General features: G+C 41.4%; 2 protein-coding genes across 14 annotated transcripts in view; both read left to right on the top strand.

The window, feature by feature from the left end:
- Positions 1-27860, top strand: part of POGZ (pogo transposable element derived with ZNF domain) — a 59162-nt gene that overhangs the window by 19447 nt on the left and 11855 nt on the right. For 7 of the 13 annotated variants that reach the window (XM_035279730.3, XM_035279723.3, XM_035279729.3 and 4 more), the window contains 7 exons: positions 7747-7922; positions 8882-8990; positions 10173-10463; positions 10545-10763; positions 13933-14039; positions 14855-15192; positions 15586-15740. In XM_035279730.3, the coding sequence (XP_035135621.2) occupies positions 7747-7922; positions 8882-8990; positions 10173-10463; positions 10545-10763; positions 13933-14039; positions 14855-15192; positions 15586-15740 (1395 nt within the window). The remainder of the gene's footprint in view (positions 1-7746; positions 7923-8881; positions 8991-10172; positions 10464-10544; positions 10764-13932; positions 14040-14854; positions 15193-15585; positions 15741-27860) is intronic. The other 6 variants (XM_035279734.3, XM_035279728.3, XM_035279733.3 and 3 more) reach the window with 1 other exon arrangement.
- LOC103788971 (replication protein A 32 kDa subunit) lies at positions 199-1739 on the top strand. Its single transcript, XM_008984364.5, has one exon. The coding sequence runs from the start codon at positions 303-305 to the stop codon at positions 1116-1118; it is 816 nt and encodes a 271-aa protein (XP_008982612.1). The 5' UTR covers positions 199-302; the 3' UTR covers positions 1119-1739.

Below are 27860 nucleotides of genomic sequence, written 5' to 3'. Positions count from 1 at the left end.
CGAGACCATGCCATTGCACTCCAGCCTGGGTGAATTAAAAAGAAAAAAAAAATCAGAAAGTTTAGAAATTTAAGTTTAAAAAAAATTTGTGGTCTCAGAGGAGGGAAAGATTTCTTAAACCAAATTTTTAAAAGCTAACTATAAAGGGTAAACTGATAAATAGAACCACACTAAAGATGTGATTTAAAAATAAAACCCGAGAAAAAAGTATCCAGAGCCGCTGAGTAGCGGCCGAGTTCTGGGTTGTTCTGCAACTTGCCCAGATCGGAACCTTCTCGCCCTCTTTGCGGAGAATCGAGACCATGATGTGGAACAGTGGATTCGAAAGCTTTGGCAGCTCCAGCTACGGGGGAGCTGGCGGCTACACGCAGTCCCCGGGGGGCTTTGGATCGCCCGGACCTTCTCAGGCCGAAAAGAAATCAAGAGCCCGAGCCCAGCACATTGTGCCCTGCACTATATCTCAGCTGCTTTCTGCCACTTTGGTTGATGAAGTGTTCAGAATTGGGAATGTTGAGATTTCACAGGTCACTATTGTGGGGATCATCAGACATACAGAGAAGGCCCCAACCAACATAGTTTACAAAATAGATGACATGACAGCTCCACCCATGGATGTTCGCCAGTGGGTTGACACAGATGACGCCAGCAGTGAAAACACTGTGGTTCCTCCAGAAACATATTGGAAAGTGGCAGGCCACCTGAGATCTTTTCAGAACAAAAAGAGCCTGGTAGCCTTTAAGATCATGCCCCTGGAGGATATGAATGAGTTCACTGCACATATTCTAGAAGTGATTAATGCACACATGATATTAAGCAAAGCCAGTGGTCAGCCCTCAGCAGGGAAAGCACCCATCAGCAATCCAGGAATGAGTGAAGCAGGGAACTTTGGTGGGAATAGCTTTATGCCAGCAAATGGCCTCACTGTGGCCCAAAATCAGGTGCTGAATTTGATTAAGGCTTGTCCAAGACCTGAAGGGTTGAACTTTCAAGAGCTCAGGAACCAGCTGAAACACATGTCTGTACCCTCAATCAAGCAAGCTGTGGATTTTCTGAGCAATGAGGGGCACATCTATTCTACTGTGGATGATGATCATTTTAAATCCACAGATGCAGAATAACTGGATCTAATTGGGTACCTGAGATATTTTACAACTGGACCTAGTTTCACAGTCTCTTGTCTCCAGCTCTGCATACGTTTGGCCAGATGGCTTCTAGGAAGTAGGTTTCACGTCTAAAAGGTCTCTACTGACATCCTTTTGAAACATACTGCTCTTCTGTTTTATTTTGTTTTGTTTGAAGCTGAAAGGGAGATGGACAATTGACAGGGATGCAATCCAGGGTGGCATTTCTTGAGGAAGTTACAAATAAGCTTGTTACAACATCAAGATAGGTGGAATTGGAAGGACGCTACCAGGAGAGTACTTACATAGTGCTTGGGAGTTTCTCTTTTTAAAATTTTTCCTGCTGAAAGAAGATAAGCAGGACCAGGGCCTTGTAGGCAGAGCCCTAACCGAGTAACCTGCTGGCCTCTGCCTGTTTCTGTCCCATTTGGTTGTGTGGCATTACTTTCAGAATTGCACTTTCCTGCTTGTCGTGACTGCTGCTTGTCATGACGGTATATTTCTGTGAACATGAAGTTCTGTGGTGGTGCCTCCAGGGGCAGAGGAAAGGAAGTGTTATTGCGTTTTGTACAAAGTAAGTACATTCATGTGTTTAATAAAACAGTTCGATTGTAGTAACTTGTAAAAAAAATAAATAAATAAAATAAATAAATAAAACCCACTGAGAAGAGAAACCACAAACTGGAAGGTGTTTGCAGCATCTGTTACTCTTTTTTTTTTTTTTTTTTTTTTTTTTTTGAGACAGTCTCATTTTGTTGTCCATCCAGGCTGGAGTGCAGTGGTGCAATCTTGGCTCACTGCATTGTCCAGCTCCCAAGTCCAAGTTCAAACAATTCTTGTGCCTCAGTCTCCCAAGTAGCTGTAACTACAGGCGCCGTCCACTGTGCCCAGCTAACTTTCGTATTTTTAGTAAAGGCAGTGTTTCACCATGTTGGCCAGGCTGGTCTTGAACCCCTGACCTCAAGTAATCTGCCTACCTTGGCCTCCCAAAGTACTGTGATTACAGACGTGAGCCACACCTGGCCCTCAAAAGGTTAAACATAGAATTACCATATGACCCAGCAGTTGTACTCCTAGCTGTATACTCAAGAGAATGGAAAACATATGTTCACATATAAAAACTTGTGCACAAATGTTCATAGCAGTATTGTTTGTTACAGCCAAAAGTAAAAACAACCTGTGTCCATCAATTAATGGATAAACAAAATGTATTATGTGTATACAATGGAATATTATTAGCCCATAAAAAGGAATGAAATACTGATCCATTCTGTGACATAGATGAACCTTGAAAACATAATGCTGAGGAGCAGACATACAAAATGAGCTGGGCGTGATGACACATGCCTCCAATCCCACCTACTAGGGAAGCTGAGGCAGGAGACTTGCTTGAACCGAGGAGGAGGAGGTTACAGTGAGTCAAGATCCTGTCCCTGCACTCCAGTCTGGGCAACAAGAGTGAAACTCTGTCTCAAAAAAAAAAGAAAAGCTAAACACAAAAGGTCACATATTATATGATTCCATCTATATGAAATGTCTTGAATAGGCAAGTCCAGAGAGACAGAAATTAGATTCTTGGTTGCCAGGTGCTGGGAGGAGAAAAGAATGGGGAATAACTCCTAGGGGAAATGAGGTTTCTGTTGAGGGTGATGAAAATATACTGGAACTAGGCTGGGCACAGTGGCTCGCGCTTGTAATCCCAGCTCTTCGGGAGGCCAAGACAGAGTCTTGCTCTGTCACCCAGGCTGGAATGCAGTGGATCACCAGAGGTCAGGTGTTGTAGACTCCTGAGGTTTAACATGGTGAAACCTCATTTCTACTAAAAATACAATTAGCTGGGCATGGTGGTGAGTGCCTGTGATCCCAGCACCTCCGGAGGCTGAGGGGAGAATTGCTTGAACCTGGGAGTGAACAAGGTTGCAGTGAGCCGAGATTGCACCATTGCACTCCAGCTTTGGCAACAAGAATGAAACTTTGTCTCAAAAAAAAAATGTTTTGGAAATGATGATGGTTGCACAACCTTGTGAATATACTAAAAATCACTCAATTGTTTACTTTAAATGGGTAATATGTAGATTATACTCAAAGCTGGGTTTGGTTTGTGTGTGTGTGTTTTGTTTTTAAGAAAATATTAGGTCCAGATGCGGTGGCTCATACCTTTAATCCTAGCACTTTGGAAGTCTGAGGTGGGCAGATCATTTGAGGTCAGGAGTTCAAGACCAGCCTGATCAACATGGTGAAACCTTGTCTCTACTAAAAATACAAAAAACTTAGCCCGGCATGGTGGCACTTGCCTGTTGTCCTAGCTACTTGGGAGGCTGAGGCAGGAGAATCGCTTGACCCTGGGAGGTGGAGGTTGCAGTGAGCTGAGATCATACCACTGCACTCCAGCCTGGGTGACAGAGCAAGACTCTGTCTCAAAAGAAGGAAAGTATCAGGAATAAAATTTTGGAATTTTTTTTTTTTTTTTGACAGAGTCTCAACTCTGTTGCCTGGGTTGGAGGGCAGTGGCATGCTCAGCTCACTGCATGGTGGAATATTTTTACTATTCTCTTTCCTGTTCTTTAGAATTAATTACTCAGTATCTCATTTCATGTTTCTTTCCTGTGCAAACATAAATTCTGACTGATCTTATGTTTGCACAGGAAGAAAACATTATGAAATGAAATAAACTATTGCTTAATTCTTTAGAGTTCTGAAGGATATGAATTTAATGTTACACATTTCTTGCAATGTAACTGATTACGGTTTTCAATTCCTATTTTATTTAGCCCTCTATTTCTGGGCTTTAAGGGTGTGTAAGTAAACATAAAGAACGAAGGAAGGTCGGGCTTAGTGGCTCCTGCCTAAAATCCCAGCACTTCGGGAAGCCGAAGTAGGTGGATCACCTGAAGTGAGAAGTTCGAGACCAGCCTGGCCAAATAGTGAAACCCCGTCTCTACTAAAAAAATTAGCCAGGCATGGTGGCAAGGTGCCTGTAATCCCAGCTACTTGGGAGGCTGAGGTAGGAGAATCACTTGAATCTGGGAGGTGGAGGTTGCAGTGGACCGAGATCATGCCATCGCACTCCAGCTTGGGTGACAGCGCAGAACTCCATCTGGAAATAAAAAAAAGAAGGAAAAAAAAATCAATCAAAATAACTTAGAGGGAGAAACTTAGTTGCATACTTCCTTGATTTGTTGTTCTTAAATTCATAATGTGCTCGGTGCTATATGATGTCTGAAGAGCAGAAGAAAACTCATGGAATTCATTTTCAATGAGGTGGGTTGTTTTGTTTCATTTGTTTGTTTGTTTGTTTGTTGGGTTTGCTTTGCTTTGTTTGAGATAGGGTCTCACTCTCTTACCCAGGCAGGAGTGTAGTAGTGGCACGAACATGGCTGGCTCACTGTATCCTCCACCTCCCAAGCTCAAACGATCCTCCCGCCTCAGGCCCCCAAGTAGCTGGAACTACAGGCACACATCACCACACCTGGCTGTTTTTTGTTTTTTATTTTGAGTCTTTCTCACACTGCTGCCCAGGCTGGAGTGCAGTAGCAGGATCTTGGCTCACTGCAGCCTCCGCTGCCTGGATTTGAATGATTGTTGTGCCTCAGTCACCCAAATAGCTGGGGTTACAGGCATGTGCCACCATGCCCAGCTAACTTTTGTATTTTTAGTGGAGGTGAGCTTTCACCATGTTGGCCAGGCTGGTTTCAACCTCAAGTGATCCGCCTGCCTCAGCCTCCCAAAGTGCTGATATTATAGACGTGAGCCTTGTTTTGTTTTTGTGTTGGGGTCTCACTGTGTTGCCCAGGTTGGACTCAAACTCCTGGGCCCAAGTGATCCTCCTGCTTCAGCCTCTTGAATAGCTGGGACTACTGGTGCCTACCACTGCTCCAGGCTGGATAATCCTTTTAAAGGCTTTTTTTTAAAGTACCAGAATTCTAATTGCCTTTTCATCCTCTGGAAAGAGAACCTTGTAAGACACTTGAATTGTCAGAATTCCTTTGAGCTAAGGTTTAAAAGATTGCAGAAATTATTTAAAATGCTTCTAAATAAGCAGGTATAATTTACCCAGTGTGACTTTCCATAGTCTGGCTTTTGCTTTCCATTGAATCGTGAATCTAATCTGGTCTTTGAAAACCACTATTTTCTTTGTCCCATATTTTTGGAAAAATTCTAACATTCCACCAGAATTTAGACTTGACCCTGATATAAGGGAAAATATTTGGAGAAAATGCTGTTAACATTTTTTATAATGGTATTTATGGGTTTCATGGAAACCTGGTCTGTCTGTAAGAGACTTGGGAATGCTGATTGATTTCACATAAATGCAAAAAACCTCCATCTTTCCCTTCTTGTATTTAATTGGGATGTTGAGCCAGGAATTATCTTTTTTTTTTTTATCTTCCCAAACTGGATATGATAGCCGGGAATTATCTAAATGTTTTTTAGGATTAGGATAAACGAGATAATTTATTTTCTTTTGTCCTAGCAGTTAAAACAATGACTAGAAAATCCAGACTTCTGCTTAGTCAATGTTTTTCAACTATAAATTTCAAAAGGATAGAAAGAGATGGTTGGGGAACCTGTGGATTAAAAGACTTGAGTGTTGTTCATCCATTGCACTTTGCCAACATTTTGTAACTGGATTCAGACAAACGCTTTAAAAAATGCAAATAAGTAAATTTGAATTTTGACTGGGTATTTGATATTAAATGTTCGGGAGTTATGTTGGTATGATTCTTTATCTTTTTTTGAAATCCTTATGTAGGAGGTACATTTTGAAATATTTGTAGATGATATGATCTAGAACTCGTTTTAAAGTAATATGGGAACTAGTACATGTATAGGAGGTATAGATGAACTAAGACTTGCCGTGCGTTAATAATTAACGAAGCAGGGTGGTGTATAGGGAGGGGTTCACCGTAGTGTTCTGTTTCTTTGTATGTTTTAACTTCTCCATAATAAAGCATTTAAAAGATTTTAAAAACCCACCATCAATACATTGCCAGTATAATTTAACATGGATAGAACTTGCTGGAATTCTCTGTTTTATTTGTCTAGCTGCCTCTACAATCACTAGTCTTCTGGCTCAGTAACTGAGGGTCTAGTCTACTGATGAGCTCTCAGTTTCTGAGAGAGTGTGAGATGAGCCACTGCTGGCCCATTAGTAGCCACCTACATACCTATTCCTTTGGTGGTGTAGCTTTGTAGTTAACTGTGGTGATGGACCTGCCAAGTGGAATGTACATTTCAGAGGGGCCTGTCCTATTCTGGTGATTTTGGGTAAAAAGTTGAGACAATATTTTGCTTAACTCTTTGGTTTTTTGTTTTTTGAGACAGAGTCTTGCTCTGTTTCCCGGGCTGGAGTGCAGTGGCACAATCTTGGCTCACTGCAACCTCCACCTCCCTGGTTCAAGCAATTCTGCCTCAACTTCCCAAGTAGCTGGAATTACAGGTATGCACCATCATGCTCAGCTAATTTTTGTATTTTTAGCAGAGACGGGGTTTTGTCATGTTGGCCAGGCTGGTCTTGAACTCCTGGCCCCAAGTGATTCACCTGCCTCACTCTCCCAAATGCTGGGATTACAGGTGTGAGCCACTGTGCCTAGCCTGCTTGACTCTTTCGCCTAGGTATATTGGCTCTCTGAAATTCTCTATCTGGTTTTGAGTATTCTTTGTATATCAGGAAACTTAGTGTTGATTTTTGTTTTCACCAAATGTCATGAAATAGGGGACTTAAAAATATTTATGAAATTATTTTCTCACAAATGAAGAGTTGAAGATATTTCAGTAATAGCCCTGTTTATTCATATTTTTATTCATGAATGAATGATTATCTTCTGAAATCATGTCATTTTTACTTGGTGTGGGTTAGTTTTTGTCTGGGTCTTCTGTTTATCAGCCCTGATGACATGCAGAGAAAGGTGGTAGGTAGCCTGTCAGTCTCTGGGTCCCCTTCTAAAAGACAGTGGTTGCTTAAAGAATCTTGCATTTCTCAGATTTAACTTACTAGGAAGAGAAACCATTCTTCAGATTCTGTGTACTTGCTGAATTAATGTTTGTTGATGAATATTGTTTTTAAAGAATTAAGGGGGATTAGCTAACAAATTATATTCTAATAAAATAGGTTTTACCTAGTTAAAATATGGAAAAAGACTTAACATATTTTGTTCTGTGCTGATTTGGTGGGGGAGATTATGTGTGGTCACCTTAAATCATGAGAGTCAAGGTGATAGTCACATAGAATTCTAATGTGTCTTTCATCCCCAGTTAAGACATATGGGTGAAATGTTAGTGAACCTCCCCTACCCATCTGTTTTTCTGTTAGTTGTAGATTTGGGTGAAGCTTAAATTTTTGGCGAGTTTGGTCACATTAAACATGGTGAGTGTCAGTCTTGGATATTTTGGCGTCTGGGACATCATTTCTGTTTCTTACAAAATGTGGATTTGTACTTGGGAGGCTGAGGTGGAAATATGGCTCAAGCCCAGGAAGTTGAGGCTGCAGGGACCCATGACTGTGCCACTGCACTCCAGCCTGGGTGACAGAGCGATATCCTGTCTCAAATAAATAAAATAAAATGTAGGTTTAACATTCATTGTTTTTAACGTTCCTTTTTTTTCCCCCCGCTTAACCTTTTAGCTGGCAACCCTCTGGTCCAGCAAGGTGGACAGCCGCTCATCCTGACCCAGAATCCAGCCCCAGGTCTGGGCACAATGGTTACTCAACCAGTATTGAGACCTGTTCAGGTCATGCAGAATGCCAATCATGTGACTAGTTCCCCTGTGGCTTCACAACCAATATTTATCACTACGCAGGTGAGTAGGACTCTGAATTTCAAGGTTTCTAGAGGAGAGAAAGAATATGAACCTCTGAAAGCTCTGACTTAGGGTCTTTAGCACCATTAGTAGTAGTTCTAAGTCTTGTCTTTTGACCTTACTTTCTCATTTACCGTTCTGTAATTTGATGCTGACTGTGGAATGCCTGGTATAGCATGGTTGGGTAATATCCTCTTTAAACCCCTTAGAAGTTTATTAAGAAATTTGATTAAAGTCTAGGCAGAAATTAGTGGGAAAGCTTGGATTAGGAAGCCTTAACCCTTGGCTCTCGAGACTTTTCACCCTTTGCATGGACTGCTCCACTTCACATGGGATGAATTAGTTAACTTTTGGAGATGTATATATGTCATTGGTGGAGTTCATGGAGACCTTTGGAAGACAGGGAAGATGACTTATTTGATATATAATGTATCGAATTGAAGTTCAAAGTCTAATTTTGAATATGGATTCTAAAGGCAAATGCATTTCTTTGCCTGTGTCTTCCTGAGTTATAAATGCTTTTGAATTTGCCAAAGGTTTATGGTCTTCGAAGCAGACTTTGGGAACAATATCTTAGGATTGTTTGTATGTTGACTCACTCCAGTGAACACTGTTCTTCTCCCCCCAACACCCCGCACCCCACCCTCCCCCTTGTATTCATTTAGCACTTTAGGGAGCCAGTCTGTTGATGAGGTTTTTTTTAAACCTGATGCTCTCTTAAGTCAGGAAATAGGTTTTCATTTTTGCTCATGTGTACCAAAGCTTGTTCTCTAGTTTTGATACTTTGTCACTCAAAAGTTTGCCAAAATTTCCTAAATTTTTTCATCTCAGTCATTTGAAAACTCTAATTCTAGAGAGAACCATTAAGAGTATGGGCATTTTTTTGGATGTAGGTCATACTGCAATCTGTTAGTGTTAGTTGGTCTCCATGTTAAAGATCATTTTGCTTTTTAATACAGGGATTTCCTGTAAGGAATGTCCGGCCTGTACAAAATGCAATGAATCAGGTTGGGATTGTGCTGAACGTACAGCAAGGCCAAACGGTTAGACCAATTACACTAGTCCCAGGTAAGGAAAAATGTCTATCCATTGGAATAAACCGGCATCCAGAAGATTTGTTTTTATTGTTCTAAGTACCCTAAGTCATTTTATAAGTATGTTTAAAGAAAATCTAAAAATATAAAAATCTTAATGAATTAAGCCCAATTTAAAAAAATCTATTTCTAACCTTTGGCCAGGGTGGTGGTTTTATTTATTTCTGTTTAGCTTTTCACCACCCTTCATGAGGTAGTAAAACGGCTTATAGTCATTTTTCTGTGACTGGTATTTAGTCAGCTATTAAGTTTGTTATCCTGGAGGAATGTTATTAATGCAGACTCCCAAATTCTATACTCCTTATACATCTACTCATTTGCACAGTGGGATTATAAACTTTGTTGTAATTTTATAGCATCGATTTTAGATATAACCAAATGACATTCCCTTTATGGATAAATACTAGATGGGGTTTTTTTCTAATGATTCTGAGAAGGATAATTTTTTAAACCTTAGAAATTTTCATTTTCATTTTTCATTTCTTGATTTAGTATGTATAAGTTTACTATAGTTCAGACCAAAAAAAAAATCTTAATTTAGCTATTTGTAAGGTTACCTCTGTAGCTTGTCTTCCTAAGGTTTTCTTTTTTGTTCTCATAGCCCACAGGAGTTTTTGGCCCTCAGTCTGATCAGCTTGCCCTGATATTTCTTTATTTTTCTCAGTTAATTTTCTACATTTGAGCCAGGAGACATTCTCCTTTGGGACATCCTAGTAGAATGGTGTAGTCTGTCTTCTGAGTTTATAGAAGAGAATGGAAGACTCCTTTAGTACTATGAGAAAAACTGATTTCTTTTTTCAGGACCTGGTCTGCCATTTGGCCTGTATACACCTGTATTGCCCCCTACTCTTTTTTTCCAGTACCGAGGTCAAGCTACTGATTATATTCTTAGAATTAAAAAGGCAGTGTGGTAAGGTGTTTTGGGAGGATTTGATGGGAGTCTAATTTAACAGAATGTTTTTAGGCTACCCAGGCTAATTTCTTTTGTCATCGTGGACACCTCCTGTTTTCTTAGTCTTTAGAATCTATACTGCTCTTAGTAACCTCTGATGATCACCCATCAGATTGGGGAAATAATCTTTCCAGTAAAGGCAGGGAGAATGTGTTATAGGTGAGCTCATTGACCAAGATCTGGTACTTTGTCTCTCTTTTAAAGCCCCAGGTACCCAGTTTGTTAAGCCGACAGTTGGAGTTCCACAAGTGTTCTCTCAGATGACCCCTGTGAGGCCAGGCTCCACATTACCTGTGAGGCCCACCACCAACACCTTCACCACCGTCATCCCGGCCACTCTCACCATTCGAAGCACCGTTCCACAGTCCCAGTCCCAGCAGACCAAGTCCACTCCCAGCACTTCCACCACTCCCACTGCCACACAGCCAACCTCACTGGGGCAACTAGCTGTTCAGTCTCCAGGCCAGTCAAACCAGACCACGAATCCCAAGCTAGGTAAGGCTTGGGAAGAGGAGATGGCAGAGCTAGGATGGGATGGTGGGTGGAGAACAGATGATTTTCACTTGGTCACCATAGCTCCCTCCTTCCCCTCTCCACCTGCAGTGAGCATTGCCAGCTTTGTCACTGTGAAGCGACCTGGTGTTACAGGTGAAAATAGCAATGAAGTGGCCAAATTGGTGAATACCCTTAACACCATCCCTTCCTTGGGCCAGAGTCCTGGGCCAGTGGTGGTATCCAACAACAGCTCTGCTCATGGCTCTCAAAGAACCAGCGGACCTGAATCTTCAATGAAAGGTACAGTAACCTGAAAGACCCTGAGCAGCCAGTCATTGAAAAACATTAATAAAGTGTTATATCAGAGCTCTATACTCAGAAATAGAGAAATAAAATAGAATATAGCTGCTGTAGTTTGTTCTTACAGAAACTTTAGTAAGGGGTAAGCCACTTGTAAAAAGTGTAACTGAATCAGCTCCAAGAAATTCTGTGTGTAATTGTGCTTTGGGGATTAGTGAAATTGATTGATCAGAGATGTATGAGATAATAAAAGAGAACTTAATGGAAGAGATGGATTTCTGAACAAGGTTTTAAAGCTGGGATTTGGTAGAGAGATCTTCAGGTTGAGAATGATACAAGCATGAGGGTTTTCAGGGGTCTAGAGCAGGGGTCGGCAAATGTTTTCCATAAAGGGCCCAGTAGTAAATTTGCAGGCTTTCTGCATAGTATAGCCTCTGTTGCAGCTATTCAGCTGTGCTGTTGTGGTGTGGAAGCAGCCACAGATACATAAATGAATGAGCGTGGCTGTGTTCCACTAAAAACATTTATGGACCCTGAAATTTAAGTTTCATAAAATTTTCAGGTATCAGGAAATATCATTCTTTTAATTTTAAACACTTAAAAATAAAAACTGCAAGATGCGGTGACTCACACCTATAATCCTAGCATTATGGGAGGCCAAGTTGGGAGGGTCACTTGAGCCTAGGAGTTTGAGACCAGCCTGGGCAACATGGTGAGATCTTGTCTCTACAAAAAAAAAAAAAAATTAGAGCAGGTATGATGCTGCATGTCTGCAGTCCTTAGCTACTCAGGAATCTGAAGTGAGAGGATGGCTTGAACCCTGAAGGTTGAGCCTGCAATGAGCCATGATCATGTCACTGCAACAGAAAGAGACCCTATCTCAAAAAAAAAAAAATAGAAACTTTTAAAAAATGGTATTGGGAAAACTAGATATCCATGTTCAAAAAAAATGAAGTTGGAGCTCACCTGACCTGCAACAGAAAGAGACCCTGTCTCAAAAAAAGTAGAAACCTTTAAAAAATAGTATTGGGAAAACTAGATATCCATGTCCAAAAAAATGAAGTTAGAACTCACCTTATACTAAATACAAAAATTTACTCAAAATGGATCAAAGACCTAAATGAACTAAAACTATAAGACTCTTGGAAAAATTGTAGGACAGAAAACTTCATGATACTGGATTTGACAATGATTATTATTTCTTTTATATGACACCAAAAGCATGGGCAAGAGGAGGAAAAAAGTGGGTGAATTGAATTACATCAAAATTTAAAACTTTTACGCATCAAAGGACACTATCAACATAGTGAAAAGGGAAGCCACAGAACAGGAGAAAATACTTGCAAATTATATCTCTAATAAGGGGTTAAAATCCAGAATATATAAAGAACTCCTACAGTTCAACATCAAAAAAACCCAAACAACCTTTTTTAAAAATAGGCAAAGGATTGGCTGGGCGAGGTGGCTCACGCCTGTAATCCCAGCACTTTGGGAGGCCAAGGCAGGTGGATCACCTGAGGTCAGAAGTTCAAGACCAGCCTGACCAATATGGTAAAACGCCTGTCTCTACTAAAAATACATAAATTAGCCAGGTGCCTGTAGTCTCAGCTACTAGGGAGGCTGAGACAGAATTGCTTGAACCTGGAAGGCACAGGTTGTGGTAAGCCAAGATCGCGCCACTGCATTCCAACCTGGTCAACAGAGTGAGAGACTGTTTAAAAAAAAAAAAAAAATGTAGGCAAAGGACTAAATAGATGTTTCTCCAAATAAAATTCTAAAATAGCCAATAAGCTCACGAAAAGATGCTCAGTGTTATTAATCATTATGGAAATGCACATCAAAACCACAATGAGGTACCGTCTCACACCCATTAGGACGGCCACTATGAAAGAACCAGAAAATAACAAATATTGCTGAGGATGTGGAGAAAGCAGAACCCTTACGCACTGTTGGTGGAAATGTAAAATGATGCAGCCGCTTTGGAAAACAGTATGGTAGTTCCTCAAAAAATTAGAAGTGATAGAATTACTGCTCCAGCAAGTCCACTTTTGGGGCTATACCCAAAAGAATTGAAAGCAGGGGGCAGGGCACGGTGGCTTATGCCTATAATCCCAGTACTTTGGGAGGCGGAGGTGGGTGGATCACCTGAGGTCGGGAGTTCAAGACCAGCCTGACCAACATGGAGAAACCCCTTTTCTACTCAAAACACAAAGTTAGCTGGGTGTGGTGGCAGGCACCTGTAATCCCAGCTACTTGGGAGGCTGAGGCAGGAGAATTGCTTGAATCCACGAGGTGGAGGTTGTGGTTGCAGTGAGCCGAGATTTCGCCATTGTACTCCAGCCTGGGCAACAAGAGTGAAACTCTGTCTCAAAAAAAAAAAAAGAAGAAGAAAACAGGGACTAGAACAAGTATTTGTATACCAATATTCATTGCAACATTATTCACAATAGTTCTGAAAGGTGAAAGGAACACAGAGGTCCATCAACGGATAAAGGGATAAATAAAACATATTTACATGCAAATGGTATATTATTCAGGCTTAAGGAAGGAAATTCTGCTACAACATGGTTTAACCTTGAAGACATTATGGTAAAGTGAAATAGGCTAGTCACAAAAGGACAAGTACTATGCGTTTCCACTTACTTGAAGTACCTAGAGTAGTCAAATTCATAGAGACAGAAAGTTGGATGGTGGTTGCCAAGGGCAGAGGCAAGGGTAAAATGGAGAGGAGTTTTTTATTGGATATAGTTTCCATTCTCCAAGACTAAAAAAAAACAAAAGCCTTACGTGACCAAAAAACTCACGTAAAAATGATTTTTAGCTTATGGGCCAAACAAACTGGCAGCTGGGCTGGATTTGATCTGTGAGCTGTGGTTTGCTGACCCCTGGCCTAGAGTTAGAACAGTAAAAGGATGTGCCTCAAACATAGTGTTCTTGAGCCCAGGGAGGTCAAGGCTGCAGTGAGCTGTGGTCGTGCCACTGCACTCCAGCCTGGGCAACAGACTGAGATACCCTCTCTCAAAAAAAAAAAAGAAAAAACCATAGTGATCTCATGCTTGCTTACCCTTTTATATACTTCTCAGGGAGTATTTGACCTTTTCCCAGAAGGTTAGTAATCTTTTTCCAGTGTCATTGTATTAATCTTATCAATTCTTCTCACTTCTTTCAGTGACCTCTTCCATACCAGTATTTGACCTCCAGGATGGTGGACGGAAAATATGTCCACGATGTAATGCTCAATTTCGTGTTACTGAAGCTTTGAGAGGTCACATGTGTGTAAGTGATATCACCTGTGATCCAGCTTAAGTGGCTTCTGCCATTTACCTTCATTAATATTGGAAGCTTGTGAAGCAGGGGCTCTAAAATGACTGAAGCTTTTTAAAGGATTACTGTTTCTCTTGGTCTGTTTTTTTTTAGAAGAGCTATGTACTTTGGAATGAGATGGGATACATTTAAAGACCCTCAGATAGATCAGAACATACGTGATCTTACTTTCTTAGCATGGTAGATTTTGAAATCACATGGGAAAACAGGTTTATAGATAATAAGAACTCAGATCTTGTTGGCCTCAGTTTGTTTTCTGTTAATTGTGTCATTGGATGAATTGGGAGCTCTTATTTTCTTTTTTTTAGCATTTTCGTGTTTTGGTATTCATCCAGATATAAAAGTTGGCACTTCTTTTTGCCAGGGAGCTCAGAGCCAAATTATACTAATGATTAAGGGACCTCAGACAGGCAGGAGGGAGAAGTACAGAGTATGGTGCTTGGGTGGCTATGGCTATACTCTAGAAAAAGAGTGACACTTGGAAACACTGTGGAAAACTGAAGGGTGAAAGCTGAGTAAGAACGCCTAAAACCAAACCGTTAACAAGGAATGGCAGGCCACGTGCAGTGGCTCACGCCTGTAATTCCAGCACTTTGGGAGGCCAAGGTGGGTGGATCACTAGGCCATGAGATCGAGACCATCCTGGCTAACACAGTGAAACCCTGTCTCCATAAAAAATAAACAAACAAGGAATGCTAGTGAAGTTAAGGAGGTAGCACATTCTAGCCCCCAGGATAACCAGAATGATCAGATGTCTTTCTTTATAGTACTGTTGCCCAGAAATGGTTGAATACCAGAAGAAAGGAAAGTCCCTGGATTCAGAACCCAGTGTCCCATCAGCAGCAAAGCCCCCATCCCCTGAGAAAACAGCTCCTGTTGCTTCCACACCCTCTTCTACACCTATTCCTGCTCTGTCACCACCTACCAAAGTACCAGAGCCAAATGAGAACGTGGGTGATGCCGTCCAGACCAAACTCATTATGCTTGTAGATGACTTCTACTATGGACGGGATGGTGGCAAAGTAGCCCAGCTCACAAATTTCCCTAAGGTCGCCACATCTTTCCGATGCCCACATTGTACCAAAAGACTAAAAAACAATATTCGGTAAGTGTTGAAGAGCCTTGGAGGTTACCTTGGACAAGAGAAGACTTACATTTTCTTATATATTTTAAGTCTTTCTCTTTGGAGAATGGACCTAACTACTATGCAGTCTTGCTGGGGTTATCATTAAATCTGTAACTAGGACTATAGCAGGAGATACTGTGGTAATAATCAAAAGGTGACTGGGTTAAGTAAGGGAAACCAGTACATCTCCTTTCACAGAATTCCCTTAGTTTTGAGAACTCAGCTGTCTGGGCTCAGAAAAGGATATCCCAAACAGGAAGTTTGGGGAATGGAGGGGAGCAGATAGTGTTGTTCTGTGATTTTACCTTTACATTTCTAAAAAGCTACTGATTTTTTATGTTTTCTGTACTTTCTCTTTGTGCTTTATTATAGATTCATGAACCATATGAAACACCACGTAGAACTCGATCAGCAGAACGGCGAGGTAGATGGTCACACTATCTGCCAGCACTGTTACCGCCAGTTTTCCACTCCCTTCCAGCTTCAGTGCCACTTGGAAAATGTTCATAGTCCCTATGAATCTACTAGTAAGTTTGGAAACTCTTAGTCTAGGGGAATACTGTTCACTAATTGAATGGCGCTGGGGGGGAGCCCATTATATTTATTTACATGTGGGTAACAGTGTAGAGGAAGTGCTTTTCATGTTTGTAGCCAGTTCTTTATTTCATTCACCTTGTTTTTTTTACAAGCTGACTTTTATTTTGTTTAAGTATAGACTGAGTTGAGTATTAGATCCTGAATTATTAGGGGCGTTGATTCAGGACCACTATGGAAAAACAAATTTAATGAATTTATTTCCTGGGTCTCTTAATAGAAGGAACACTCATCTGTATTTGCACCTCCTCTTAGTTAATACCCTGATAGGCTTTATGTAGGATAAAAGATAGTATTATGAAGTACTTTATCATTAAGGTACTGCTTTCAATGAAAGATGAGCAGGAGTGTTTTCTACACTGTACATTCTATAGATACAGGCTGAACATAAACTCAAAAGAAATTAAATAGGATAAAATATAATATGAAGTACTTTATCATTAGGACAGGCCGGGCGCGGTGGCTCACACCTATAATCTCAGCACTTTGGGAGGCCGATGCGGGTGGATCACGAGGTCAAGAGATCGAGACCATCCTGGTCAACAAGGCGAAACCCCGTCTCTACTAAAAATACAAAAATTAGCTGGGCATGGTGGTGCGCGTCTGTAGTCCCAGCTGCTTGGGAGGCTGAAGCAGGAGAATTGCTTGAACCCAGAAGGCGGAGGTTGCAGTGAGCCGAGATAGTGCCATTGCACTCCAGTCTGGGTAACAAGCAAAACTCCATCTCAAAAAAAAAAAAAAGACATTGTTTTCAATGAAATATAAGGTGTGCTGGAGTGTTTTCTATACTGGACATTTTAAGATGTAGGCTGAACAAAAGCTCAAAGAAATTAAGTCATTTGCTTGTAAGTCTATATACCTCTGCTAAGGAGACATAGGATTTAAGCCCAGTATTTAGAATACTTCTGATGTCCTTTACGGGGTTTCCAGTTTTGTTGTAAAGATAAAAATTATGTAAATACAGAAAAATGTGAGAACAAGGTAGTATATTAAACATACCCATTTTAAGATACCAGTGATAGGTGAAATAGTTCAAAGAAGGAAAAAAATCCTTGTGGCTAGGTTTCCAAGAAAGTCATGCTTAAACTTAAGAAAGGTTTCGATGGAGAGTAATAAGAAAAGCTTTCAGGTGATTGAAAACAGCATGATCAAAAGCATAAAAGACATGCATATTATCTGGATGCAGATAATATTTTGATTTAACTGAAAATCCTTAACTAAAAGTGAATTAAACAACAAGGACTGGGTGAAGTGGCTCATGCGTGTAATTCCAGCACTTTTGGAGGTTTAGGTGGGTAGATCAGTTGAGGGCAGGAGTTCAAGACCAGCCTGGCCAACATGGCAAAACCCCATCTCTACTAAAAATACAAAAATTCGCCTGGTGTGGTGGTACACGCCTGTAATCCAAGCTACTCGGGAGGCTGAGGCACAAGAATCATTTGATCCCAGGAGGTGGAGATTGTAGTAAGCTGAGATTGTACCACTGCACTCCAGCCTAGGTGACAGAGCAAGACTCTGTCTCAAAACAAAACAGTAAGAACATCTGTTATATCATTTAATTGAGAGATACAGAAATGGATGCTTCAGCCTAGAACTTGACTGCCTTGCTGTTTTTCAACACTTCTCTTGTCTCTGGCTCATAGCAGGGCGGCTATGTGTCAGGCACTATGTCCAGATAAAAGATTGTCTAGGCAAAGAAGAGACCTTATCTTCCCATCTTTCTTTCCTGAATCTGTGTTCTTATAAGTGAGAATTGCTTTCCTTTTACATCTCTTTGACTGAACATAATTGGGTCATAAGTGTATTACTAAACCATTTATTGGCAATGGAAATGGGATTGACATGAATGGTTTACACTAACACTAGGCAATAGAAATATGCAAGCTTCATGGGTAATTTTAATTTTTTCACTTTAAATACAGTAGTGCTCCCTTATCCTCAGTTTCAGTTAGTCTCAGTCAGTTACAGTCCAAAAATAGGTGAGTGCAGTACAATAACATTATTGAGAGAGATGCCACATTCACATAACTTTTATTACAGTATGTTGTTATAATTGTCCTTTTATATATAATAATTTTTATTGCTGTTAATCTCTTACTTGCCTACTTTATAAATTAAAGTTTATCATAGATATGTATATATAGGGGAAAAACATGGTATGTATAGGGTTCAGTGCCATCTGAGGTTTCATATATGTATTTGGGGTCTTGGAACATATATTTCTCATTGGCAAAGGAAGTCTACTGTAAAGTTTAAAAAACCAGGCAAAGTTAATTTTAAAGGCATATTTATTTAGTATATTTAAAATAATTTCAACATGAAATCAAAATTTAAAATTGAGATATTTGTCATTCTTTTTCCTCCATTAAAAAACCGATTTTTTGAAATACAAATCTAAATTGGATTTGAGCTTACCACATTTTAAGTGTTCACTAGATAGTGTTGCTGGTGCCACCAGCGTAGACAGTGGAACTTTGGACTAATCATTTGGGAGTGGAATGTGTATTAGAATCAACCAGGCCAAGTGCAGTGGCTCATGCCTGTAATCTCAGCACTTTGAGAGGCCAAGGTAGACAGATTGCTTGAACTTAGGCATTTGAGACCAGCCTGGGCAGCATGGAGAAACCCCGTCTCTACAACCAAAAAAATTAGCTGAGTGTGGTGGCACACACCTATGGTCCTAGCTACTCAGGAGGTAGAGATGGGAGGATTGCTTGAGCCCGGTAGGTCAAGGCTACAGTGAGCCATGATCAAACCACTGCACTCCAGCTTGAGTGACAGAGTGAGACTGTGTCTCAAAAAAGAAAGAAAAAGAATCAGTGGTGACTGCATGTAGTGCTAGGTAGGGTAGCCAGCTTGGTCTAGAATAGAATTCAAGATTCTTCAGTCCGTTATGTGAAGCCAGAGTAACTCATCCATATCTCTCAGTGAAAACACCAGTTTTTTGAGACAACAGGGTTTTTCTCTGCCACCCAAGCTGGAGTGCAGTGGTGCAATCATAGCTCACTGCAGCCTTGACCTCCTGGGCTCCACCAATCCTCCCACCTCAGCCTCCCAAGTGGCTGGGGACTATAGGCATATACCACCATACCAGCTAATTTATTCCTTTTTCAGGGGTATAGAGACAGGGTCTTGCTATGTTGTCCAGGCTGGACACCTAACTCATTTACATGCATAATATGATGGGTAGGTTTTGTGATTCCAAAATTCTACACATAACAAAATTCCACAGAGGGAAGATAAGGTTTTCCTTTTGGAAAAGAAACACGTAATGTGGACCCTCATTGATCTTTTTTTTCTTGGTTTTCCTTTTAATTTTTGAGTCTCTTAATGACAAAATTTTATACTTAACAAAATCACCTTTCCTTAATATATATCAATTTTATTCTTTTTTTTTTTTTGAGACGGAGTTTCGCTCTTGTTACCCAGGCTGGAGTGCAATAATGCGATCTCGGCTCACTCACCGCAACCTCCGCCTCCTGGGTTCAGGCAATTCTCCTGCCTCAGCCTCCCGAGTTTCTGGGATTACAGGCACGCGCCACCATGCCCAGCTAATTTTTTGTATCTTTAGTAGAGACGGGGTTTCACCATGTTGACCAGGATGGTCTCGATGTCTTGACCTCGTGATCCACCCGCCTCGGCCTCCCAAAGTGCTGGGATTACAGGCTTGAGCCACCGCGCCCGGCCACCAGTTTTATTCTTGCATGCTTTTGTAACTTCCTTTTTTGCACCTATGACAGGTTCTGCATGAAAATAGGGTTTTTTTGTTTTGTTTTGTTTTGTTTTTTGAGACAGAGTCTCACTCTGTTAGCCAAGCTGCAGTGTACTGGCACAGTCTTAACTCACTGCAGCCTCCACTTCCTAGGCTAACATGATCCTCCAACTCAGCCTCCTGAATAGCTGGGACTACAGGCATGTGCCACCATGCCCAGCTAATTTTTGGGTTTTTGGGAGGGAGTAGGTGGGAGTTGTAGAGATAGGGTTTTGCCATGCTGCCCAGGCTGGTCTCACATTACTGAGCTCAAGCAATCCACCCACCTCGGCCTCCCAAAGTGCTGGGATTACAGGCATGAGCCACCACACTGAGCCTTTTTTTTTGAGACAGTTGCTCTGTCACTCAGGCTGGAGTGCAGTGTCAAAATCTCAGCTCACTGCTACCTCCACCTCCTGGTTTCAAGCAATTGTTGTGTCTCAGTCTCCTGAGTTTCTGGGATTACAGGTATGTACCACCATTCCCAGTTAAATTTTTTTTTTTAACTTTTAGTAGAGACGGGGTTTCACCATGTTGGCCAGGCTGGTCTCAAACTCCTGGCCTTAAATCACACCTGCTTCGGCCTCTCAAAGTGCTGCGATTTATAGGCATGAGCCAGCATGCCCAGCCGAAAGTAACTTTTTTTTTTTTTTTTGAGTTGGAGTTTCACTCTTTTTGCCCAGGCTGGAGGGCGGTGGTATGATCTCAGCTCACTACAACCTCTGCCTTGCTGTTTCAAGCGATTCTTCTGCCCCAACCTCCTGAGCAGCTGAGATTACAGACACCCACCACCACGCCCTGCTAATTTTTTTGTTTTTTTTGGAAGGAAGGGAGGAAGGCAGGAAGGGAAAGAAGGAAGGAAAGGATGAAGGAAGGAAGGAACGGAGGAAGGGGGGAGGGAGGGAGGGAAGGGAAGGAAAGGGAAGGAAGGAAATCAAGCAGTGAGAGAGACATTGCGGACCTGGATCCTAGAGGTTTACAAGTTGATTTCTTTTTTTTTTTTTTTTTTTTTTTTGAGAGAAGAAAAAAAATGAGTAAAGGAGAGGGAGAAAGAGGGAGGGTGAACGGAAATATTGCTTTATTCTGAAAAATAATGGGTATTAATAATGGCCAATCAATGTTTCATTTAAACCTATGAGTAGGTATGATGTGGTATTGACAAGAATGTATACTTTGTGTATTTGAAGTGGAGAGCTCTATAAATATTTATTAAGTTTACTTGTTCCGGATCTGAGTTCGAGTCCTTGATATCCTTATTAATTTTCTGTCTCATTGAATCTAAGTCTCTATGTATCTGGGTGTTAGGATCGTTAGCTCTTGTTGCATTGATCCTTTTACCACTATATCTTTGTTGCTTTAAGATCTATTTTATCCGATACGAAAATTGCAACTCCTGCTTTTTATTTATTTATGCTCTCCATTTGGTTGGTAAATCTTTCTCCATCCCTTTGTTTTGAGTCTTTGTGTATCCTTGCATGTGAAACAGGTCTGGATGTAACATGCCGTTGAGTTTTGGCTGTGTCTTTTGATTGGGGGATTTGGTCGATTTAAATTTAGGATTACTGCCATTTGATGTTAACTGGCTGTTTTATCCATTCGTTGGTATAAATTCTTTATGTTGGTGCTCTTTACTTTTTGGTATATTTTTAGAAAGGCTAATACTGGCTGTTTCTTTCTGTGTGTAATGCTTCTTTCAGAAGCTCTTGTAAAGCAGGCCTGGTGGTAATAAAATCTCTGAGTACTTGCTTGTTCCTAAAAGATTTTATTTTTCCTTCAGTTGTGAAGCTTAGTTTGGCTGGATATGAAATTCTGGGCTGAAGGTTCTGTTCTTTGAGGATGTTGAATATTTGCCCCACTCTCTTCTGGCTTGTAGAGTTTCTGCTGAGAGATCTGCTGTAAGTCTGATAGGCTTCCCTTTGTGGGTAACCTGACCTTTCTCTCTGGCTGCCCTTAGTATTTTCTCCTTCGTTTCAACCTTGGTGAATCTAATGATTATGTGCCTTGGGGTTGCTCTTCTTGAGGAATATCTTTGTGGTGTTCTCTGTATTACCTGGGGTTGAATATAGACCTGCTTTGCTAGTTTAAGAAAATTTTCCTGAATAATATCCTGAAGGGTATTTTCCAGCTTGGATTCATTCCGTCGCATTCAGGTACACCTATCAAATGTAAATTTGGTCTTTTCACATAGTCCCACATTTCTTGGAGACTTTGCTCATTCCTTTTTATCCTTTTTTCTCTAATCTTGTCTTCTTGTTTTATTTCATTAAGTTGGACTTTGACCTCTGATATCCTTTCTTCTGCTTGAACAATTCGAGTGTTTAAACCTGTGCATACTTCTCGGAGTTCCTGTATTGTATTCTTCAGTTCCATTAATTCACTTATATTCCTCTCTAAGTTGTCTATTCTCAATAGGATTTCATCAAACCTTTTTTCAAAGTTCTTAGTTTCTTTACGTTGGGCTACAACATGTTCTTTTAACTCACAGAAGTTTCTTATTATTCATTCCCTGAAGCGTGATTCTGTTACTGGGATGCGCTCGTTCTCCATCAAGCCTTGTTCCATTGTTGATGTGGAATTGTGATCATCTTTAGAGGGAGAGGCATTCTGATTTTGAGTATTCTCAGCCTTTTTACGTTGGTTTCTTCCCATCATTGTAAATTTATCCTCCTGTGGTCTTTGAAATTACCAACTTTCAGATTAGGTCTCTTGAGTGGACTCCAAGTTGTTAGTTCCCAGGGCCAGAACAGCGGCGTTAAGACTGATGGTGCTTTTCTGCCCAGGATTCTCCTGTCTGGCTTCCTTCTTGTGTCTGTAATAGGCGACTCTGCCTTCCCAGGGCTCCAAACCTTGGTCAGAAGGGGAACCAGTCTCGTTTACTCTGCGCCGAGAGCTGCCACACCGAGGTACCGTCATAGCCGATGCACCGGCCTCAGGAGTCATGCTGGGGACCCGTGTGGGTCCTCCAAACCTCGGTCAGAAGGGGAGCCGGCCCTGTTTACTCTTCTCCGAGAGCTGCTGCGCCGAGGTGCCGGTGAAACAGCTGCGCCGGCCACAAGAGTTGCGCTGGCGACCCGTGTGATTCCTCCACTGGGGATCTTCTGCTCCGTGAGCGACCAGAATTTGTCTGAAAGTGTGGCGTCCTCTAGTTCTCTGCGCTTTCACTGAGAGCTGCAATCCTGAGATGTTAGCGATCGGCCATCTTGGATCGTTCCAATTTTTTTGTTTTTAGTAGAGAGGAGGTTTCACAATGTTGGCCAGGCTGGTCTCAAACTCCAGACCTCATGATCCGCCTGTCTTAGCCTCCCAAAGTGCTGGGATTACAGGTGTGAGCCACTGTGCCCAGCCCAAAAGTAGCTTTTTTAAAAAAAGAATGGATGCATAATAGCTGTGCATGGTTTAGGGATGCATGTGAAAATCTAATACATTCATATAATTTGTAAAAATCAAATCAATATACTTGGAATATCCATCACTCTTAAATGTGTTTTTTCTTCATGCTAGAAACATTCAAATTATTCTCTTGTAGCTATTTTGAAATGTACAACAGGTTATTGTAAACTGTAGTCACCCTACTGATCTATCTAGCACTAGGTCTTATTTCTTTTTTCAAACCACATATTTGTACCTGTTGATCAGCTTCTCTTCAACTCCCACCTCACCTACTGTTACCAGCCTCTGGTAACCACCATTACTCTGTCTTCCTGAGAGCCACTTTCTTTAGCTCCCACATATGAGTGGGAACCCGTGATGTTTGTCTTTTTGTGTTTAGCTTACTTCACTTAACCTAATGACCATGTTGCTGCATGACAGAATTTCATTCTTTTGATGGCTGTAATATTCCATTTGGTATATATACCACATCTTCTTTATCCATTTATCTGTTGGTGGCACTTAGATTGATTCCATATTTTGCCTGTTGTGAATAGTGCAGCAATAAACATGGGAGTGCAGATATCTTTTCAAAAAGTAGCTTATTTTTAAATACTAATATTTTGGGGGATTTTTTTTCTTTTATTTTCTGAATTGTTTATTAATTGTAGACATCATGATATTTTTCCCCTAAATGCTTTAATATGTATCTCTAAAAAATAAGGCCTCTTTTTTTTGTATATGGCCACAGTACCTTTGTTAAGATGTAACAGGCTAGGCATCATGGCTCACGCCTGCAATCCTAGCACTTTAGGGGAGGCCAAGGTGGGCAGATCACCTGAGATTAGGAGCTTGAGACCAGCCTGGCTAACATGGTGAAACTTTGTTTCTTCTAAAAACACAGAAAATTAGCCGGGCGTGGTGGTGCATGCCTGTAATCCCAGCTACTTGGGAGTCTGAGGCAGGAGAATCACTTGAACCCAGGAGGCAGAGGTTGCAGTGAGCCGAGGTAGCGCCGTTGCATTCTATCTTGAGTGCAACAAGAGTGAAACTTCATCTCAGAAAAAAAAAGATCTAACAGAATTAATCAGAAATCCTTAATATCATCCAATACCTAGTTTATTTAAAAATTTTCTGAATTGTACCCACAATATCAGTGGATCATTATATTTGTGATAACAGTATCATCTTAATAACATGACAGGCCAGGCATGGTGGCTCCTCTAATCCTAGCACTTTGGGAGGCCAGGGCGTAAGGATTGCTTGAGCCCAGGAGTTTGAGAACAGCCTGGGGAACATAGTGAGATCCACGTCTCTATCTCTTTTTTGTTGTTGTTTTTGTTTTAAATTAGCCAGGTGTGGGGACATGTGGCTAGGGCCCCAGCTACGAAGATACTGAGGTGGGAGGATTGTTTGAGCCCAGCAAGTCGAGCCTGCAGTGAGGTATGATCACACCACTGCTCTCTAGCCTGGGGGACAGATTAAGACCCTATCTCAAAAAATAGCATTACCTTTTTTTTTTTTTTTTCTTGAGACGGAGTTTCACTCTTCTTGTCCAGGCTGGAGTGCAATGGCGCCATCTTGGCTCACCGCAACCTCTGCCTCCTCCCAGGTTCAAGTGATTCTCCTGCCTCAGCCTCCCGAGTAGCTGGGATTACAGGCATACGCCACCTCACCTGGCTAATTTTGTGTTTTTGGTTTCTCCATGTTGGTCAGGCTGGTCTCAAACTCCGGACCTCAGGTGATCCACCCACCTTGGCCTCCCAAAGTACTGGGATTATAGGCATGAGCCACTGCACCTGGCCAGCATTACATTTTTATTCACACTTGTTTAAGAGCAGTGGGTGACTTAAAGGAGCTTCTATGACTCTAGGGTTCTTTTCATAAGTTTGCCTAATGCTGATTGGTAGTCTTTTATTTATTTATTTTTTTTAGATAGTCTCACTCTGTCACCCAGGCCGGAATGCAGTGGCAGGATCACGGCTCACTGCAGCTTCCACCTCCTGGGTTCAAACAATCCTCCTGCCTCAGCCTTCCAAGTAGCTGGGACTACAGGCATGTGACATCGCACCTGACTAATTTTTGTATTTTTAGTAGAGATGGGGTTGCTCCATGTTGGCCAGCTGGTCTCAAACTCCTGGCCTTGAAGTGATCCACCCACCTCAGCCTCCCAAAGTGCTGAGATTACAGGTGTGAGCTGCGGCACACACCTGTCTGATTCATAGTCTTTTTTCTTATCTTTTTTCTTTTTTTTGAGATGGAGTTTTGCTCTTGTTGCCCAGTCTGGAGTGCAGTGGCACAATCTCAGCTCACTGCATCCTCCACCTCCCGGGTTGAAGCAATTCTCCTGCCTCATCCTGCCTAGTAGCTGGGATTACAGGTGCACACCACCACACCTGGCTAATTTTTGTATTTTTAGTAGAGACAGAGTTTCACCATGTTGGCCAGGCTGGTCTCGAACTCCTGACTTGAGGTGATCCACCCACCTTAGCCTCCCAAAGTGCTGAGATTACAGGCATGAGCCACTGCTCCCGGCCCTGATAAATAGTATTTTAGTATTTATGTCTAATACAGAAATCCTAACCTGCCTGGTAGTTAGGTTTCCGGTGAGCCCCTTGAAATTATATAGAAACTTTGCCTGTGTGTGTGCATTTTTCAGGGGAGAGGTTGCATAGCTTTTACTAGAGAGATTTGGGACTAGAAAATGGATAAAACTATTAGTTCTTATTCCTGTTTTCCATGGTGTCTATCTGAAGCTTCATTTCTTCAAATATCCTAACATTTTTTCTCCTGGCATCATTACCCCCTTCCTGAGCATTCAATTAAAAGTAACAGATGTAGGTTATTCTAATATTTCAAAAAATCTTGTGTTAGTGGAGAAGAGAAAGAATACACTGAGGAAGAAATAGGATTGAGAGAAGGATGCTTTAGGGGGCCTAACCATGTTTAGAAGTTGGAGCCTGTCGGGGGTGGGGAAGATTCAAGAGAGGTAAAACGAATTGACAAAATCTTGGAATACATGGAATGATGAGGTTGGATGAGCCTTAGGAAGGTACAAGAGATCTATCCTTCCATAGTTCAGAAAACATCCAGCAGAAGCTGTAGTTGTTTGTGCCTATTTTCTCAACGTAGAAGATTGTGTTCGGTGTTAAGGAGGGAATTAGGGTGATGGTGCTCAGAGGGACAGTGTTAGGATAGCCACTATGGAGAATCAGTTCATTCTCCCTCTTGAGTCTTTTTCTGTGTTAGCTCCTTACCCCATAGAACTGACACTCTAGTGTCAGAGGTCACTAGAGATCTCTTAAATCTCCTTATATTTGAGTTCCTACCTCACTAGTTTTCTGGAAATAACACATGCAAATCTTAACATCATGCTTGTACATTAGAAATTGCTTAATGAGTATTTTTATTGATGTTGCATGACAGCTGTGAAAATAGAGCTAATAAATAGCCTTTAGGAGAAAAGCCTTTGAGATTGAATAAGATTGCCCAGGGAAAACGGACTAAGAAAGGCCTGGACAAAAGGTAGCTTAAAGGTGTTCTAAGACAGAAAAAAGAATTAAAAGAGAGAAACAAATCGGGGAGCGGGAGCGCGGTGGGTAGAAAGGAGATAATATTGTCATGTTGCTGGTTAACTGTTTCCTGAACATGTGGTTAACTTTCATACCTACTTGCCTTTCCTCCTGCTTTTCTCTTGGTCCTCTCTCTGGCTGGCTGAGCCCCATTCTTCTTTGACAGTTCAGCTTTTATATCTTATTGCAGCTTTTCCTCATTCCTTTTGGCAGAATTTCTTATTTGTCCGTGTCCTCATAGCACCTAATGTACATCTCGACAGTGTTTCTAAATGGAGTTGCAGACCCCTTTGAGAATAAACATGGAATGTGTGAATCTTCTTCCTAGAAAAATACACATTTTACTCCTTTACAAATAATTTCGGAGAACACCAGGGTTCCTTGAGGCCTGTTCCATAGACCCCCAGATTAAGAACCCCTGGCTTTTGTTTGTTTTGCTTTAAAGAATTACTTGGCCAGGTACGGTGGCTCACACCTATAATTCTGGCACTTTGGGAGCTGAGGTGGGAGGATCGCTTGAGCCTGCGAGGTCAAAGTTGCAGTGGGCCATGATTAAGCCACTGCACTCCAGCCTGGGAGACAGACGAGACCCCGTCTCAAAAATCCAGGGTTCTAGGTAGTTTAAAAAAAATTATTTCAGCCTTATTTATAGTTCTTTGGCTGGGGTGCAGGGGCCTAGGGGTGAGGGAAGGTTAGACATTGTCCAACAAATGCCCAAAGCTTTAAGCTTCCAGTTTTCCTATCTTTAATTCCATTAAAGTGAGAAAAATGTAAATAATATATCTCTTTTTGCCATACTGTGTAATTCAAAATAAAGTAGCAATTAAAATTCTTACCAAAACTTGGCCAGTGCGCTGGCTCACACCTCTAATTCTTTGAGAGGGCTGAAGTGGATTGACGAAAAGATTGCTTGAGGTCAGGAGTTTCAGACCAGCCAAGGCAACATGGCAAGACCCTGTCCCTACAAAAAAATTTAATTAGTTGGGCGGTGTGCCACTGTAGTCCTAGCTACTCAGGGGGCTGCTGTGAGCTGTGGTCATGCTCCAACCTGGGCAACAGAGCAAGATTCTGTCTCTTTAAAAAAAGGGGGAGGGGGGCTGGGCACAGTGGCTCACACCTGCAATCCCAGCACTTTGGGAGGCCAAGACAGGTAGATCACTTGCGGTCAGGAGTTCAAGACCAGACAGGCCAACATGAAATTACCAAAAATTGTCTCATAAGCTTGACAAAATTTTTGTTAATTTGTATCATAAAATTTTATCTCATAAGCTTGACAAAATGGACCATTTCAAAGAGAGTAGAAGGTATTAGAGGCCAGCTGATTAGCAGCAGGAAGTCATATGGGCTACTACCAAGTTTTT

The sequence above is a fragment of the Callithrix jacchus genome, chromosome 18, assembly GCF_049354715.1.
Source record: "Callithrix jacchus isolate 240 chromosome 18, calJac240_pri, whole genome shotgun sequence".
Taxonomy (NCBI): domain Eukaryota; kingdom Metazoa; phylum Chordata; class Mammalia; order Primates; family Cebidae; genus Callithrix; species Callithrix jacchus.
This window is presented reverse-complemented; position numbering and strand designations above follow the sequence as displayed.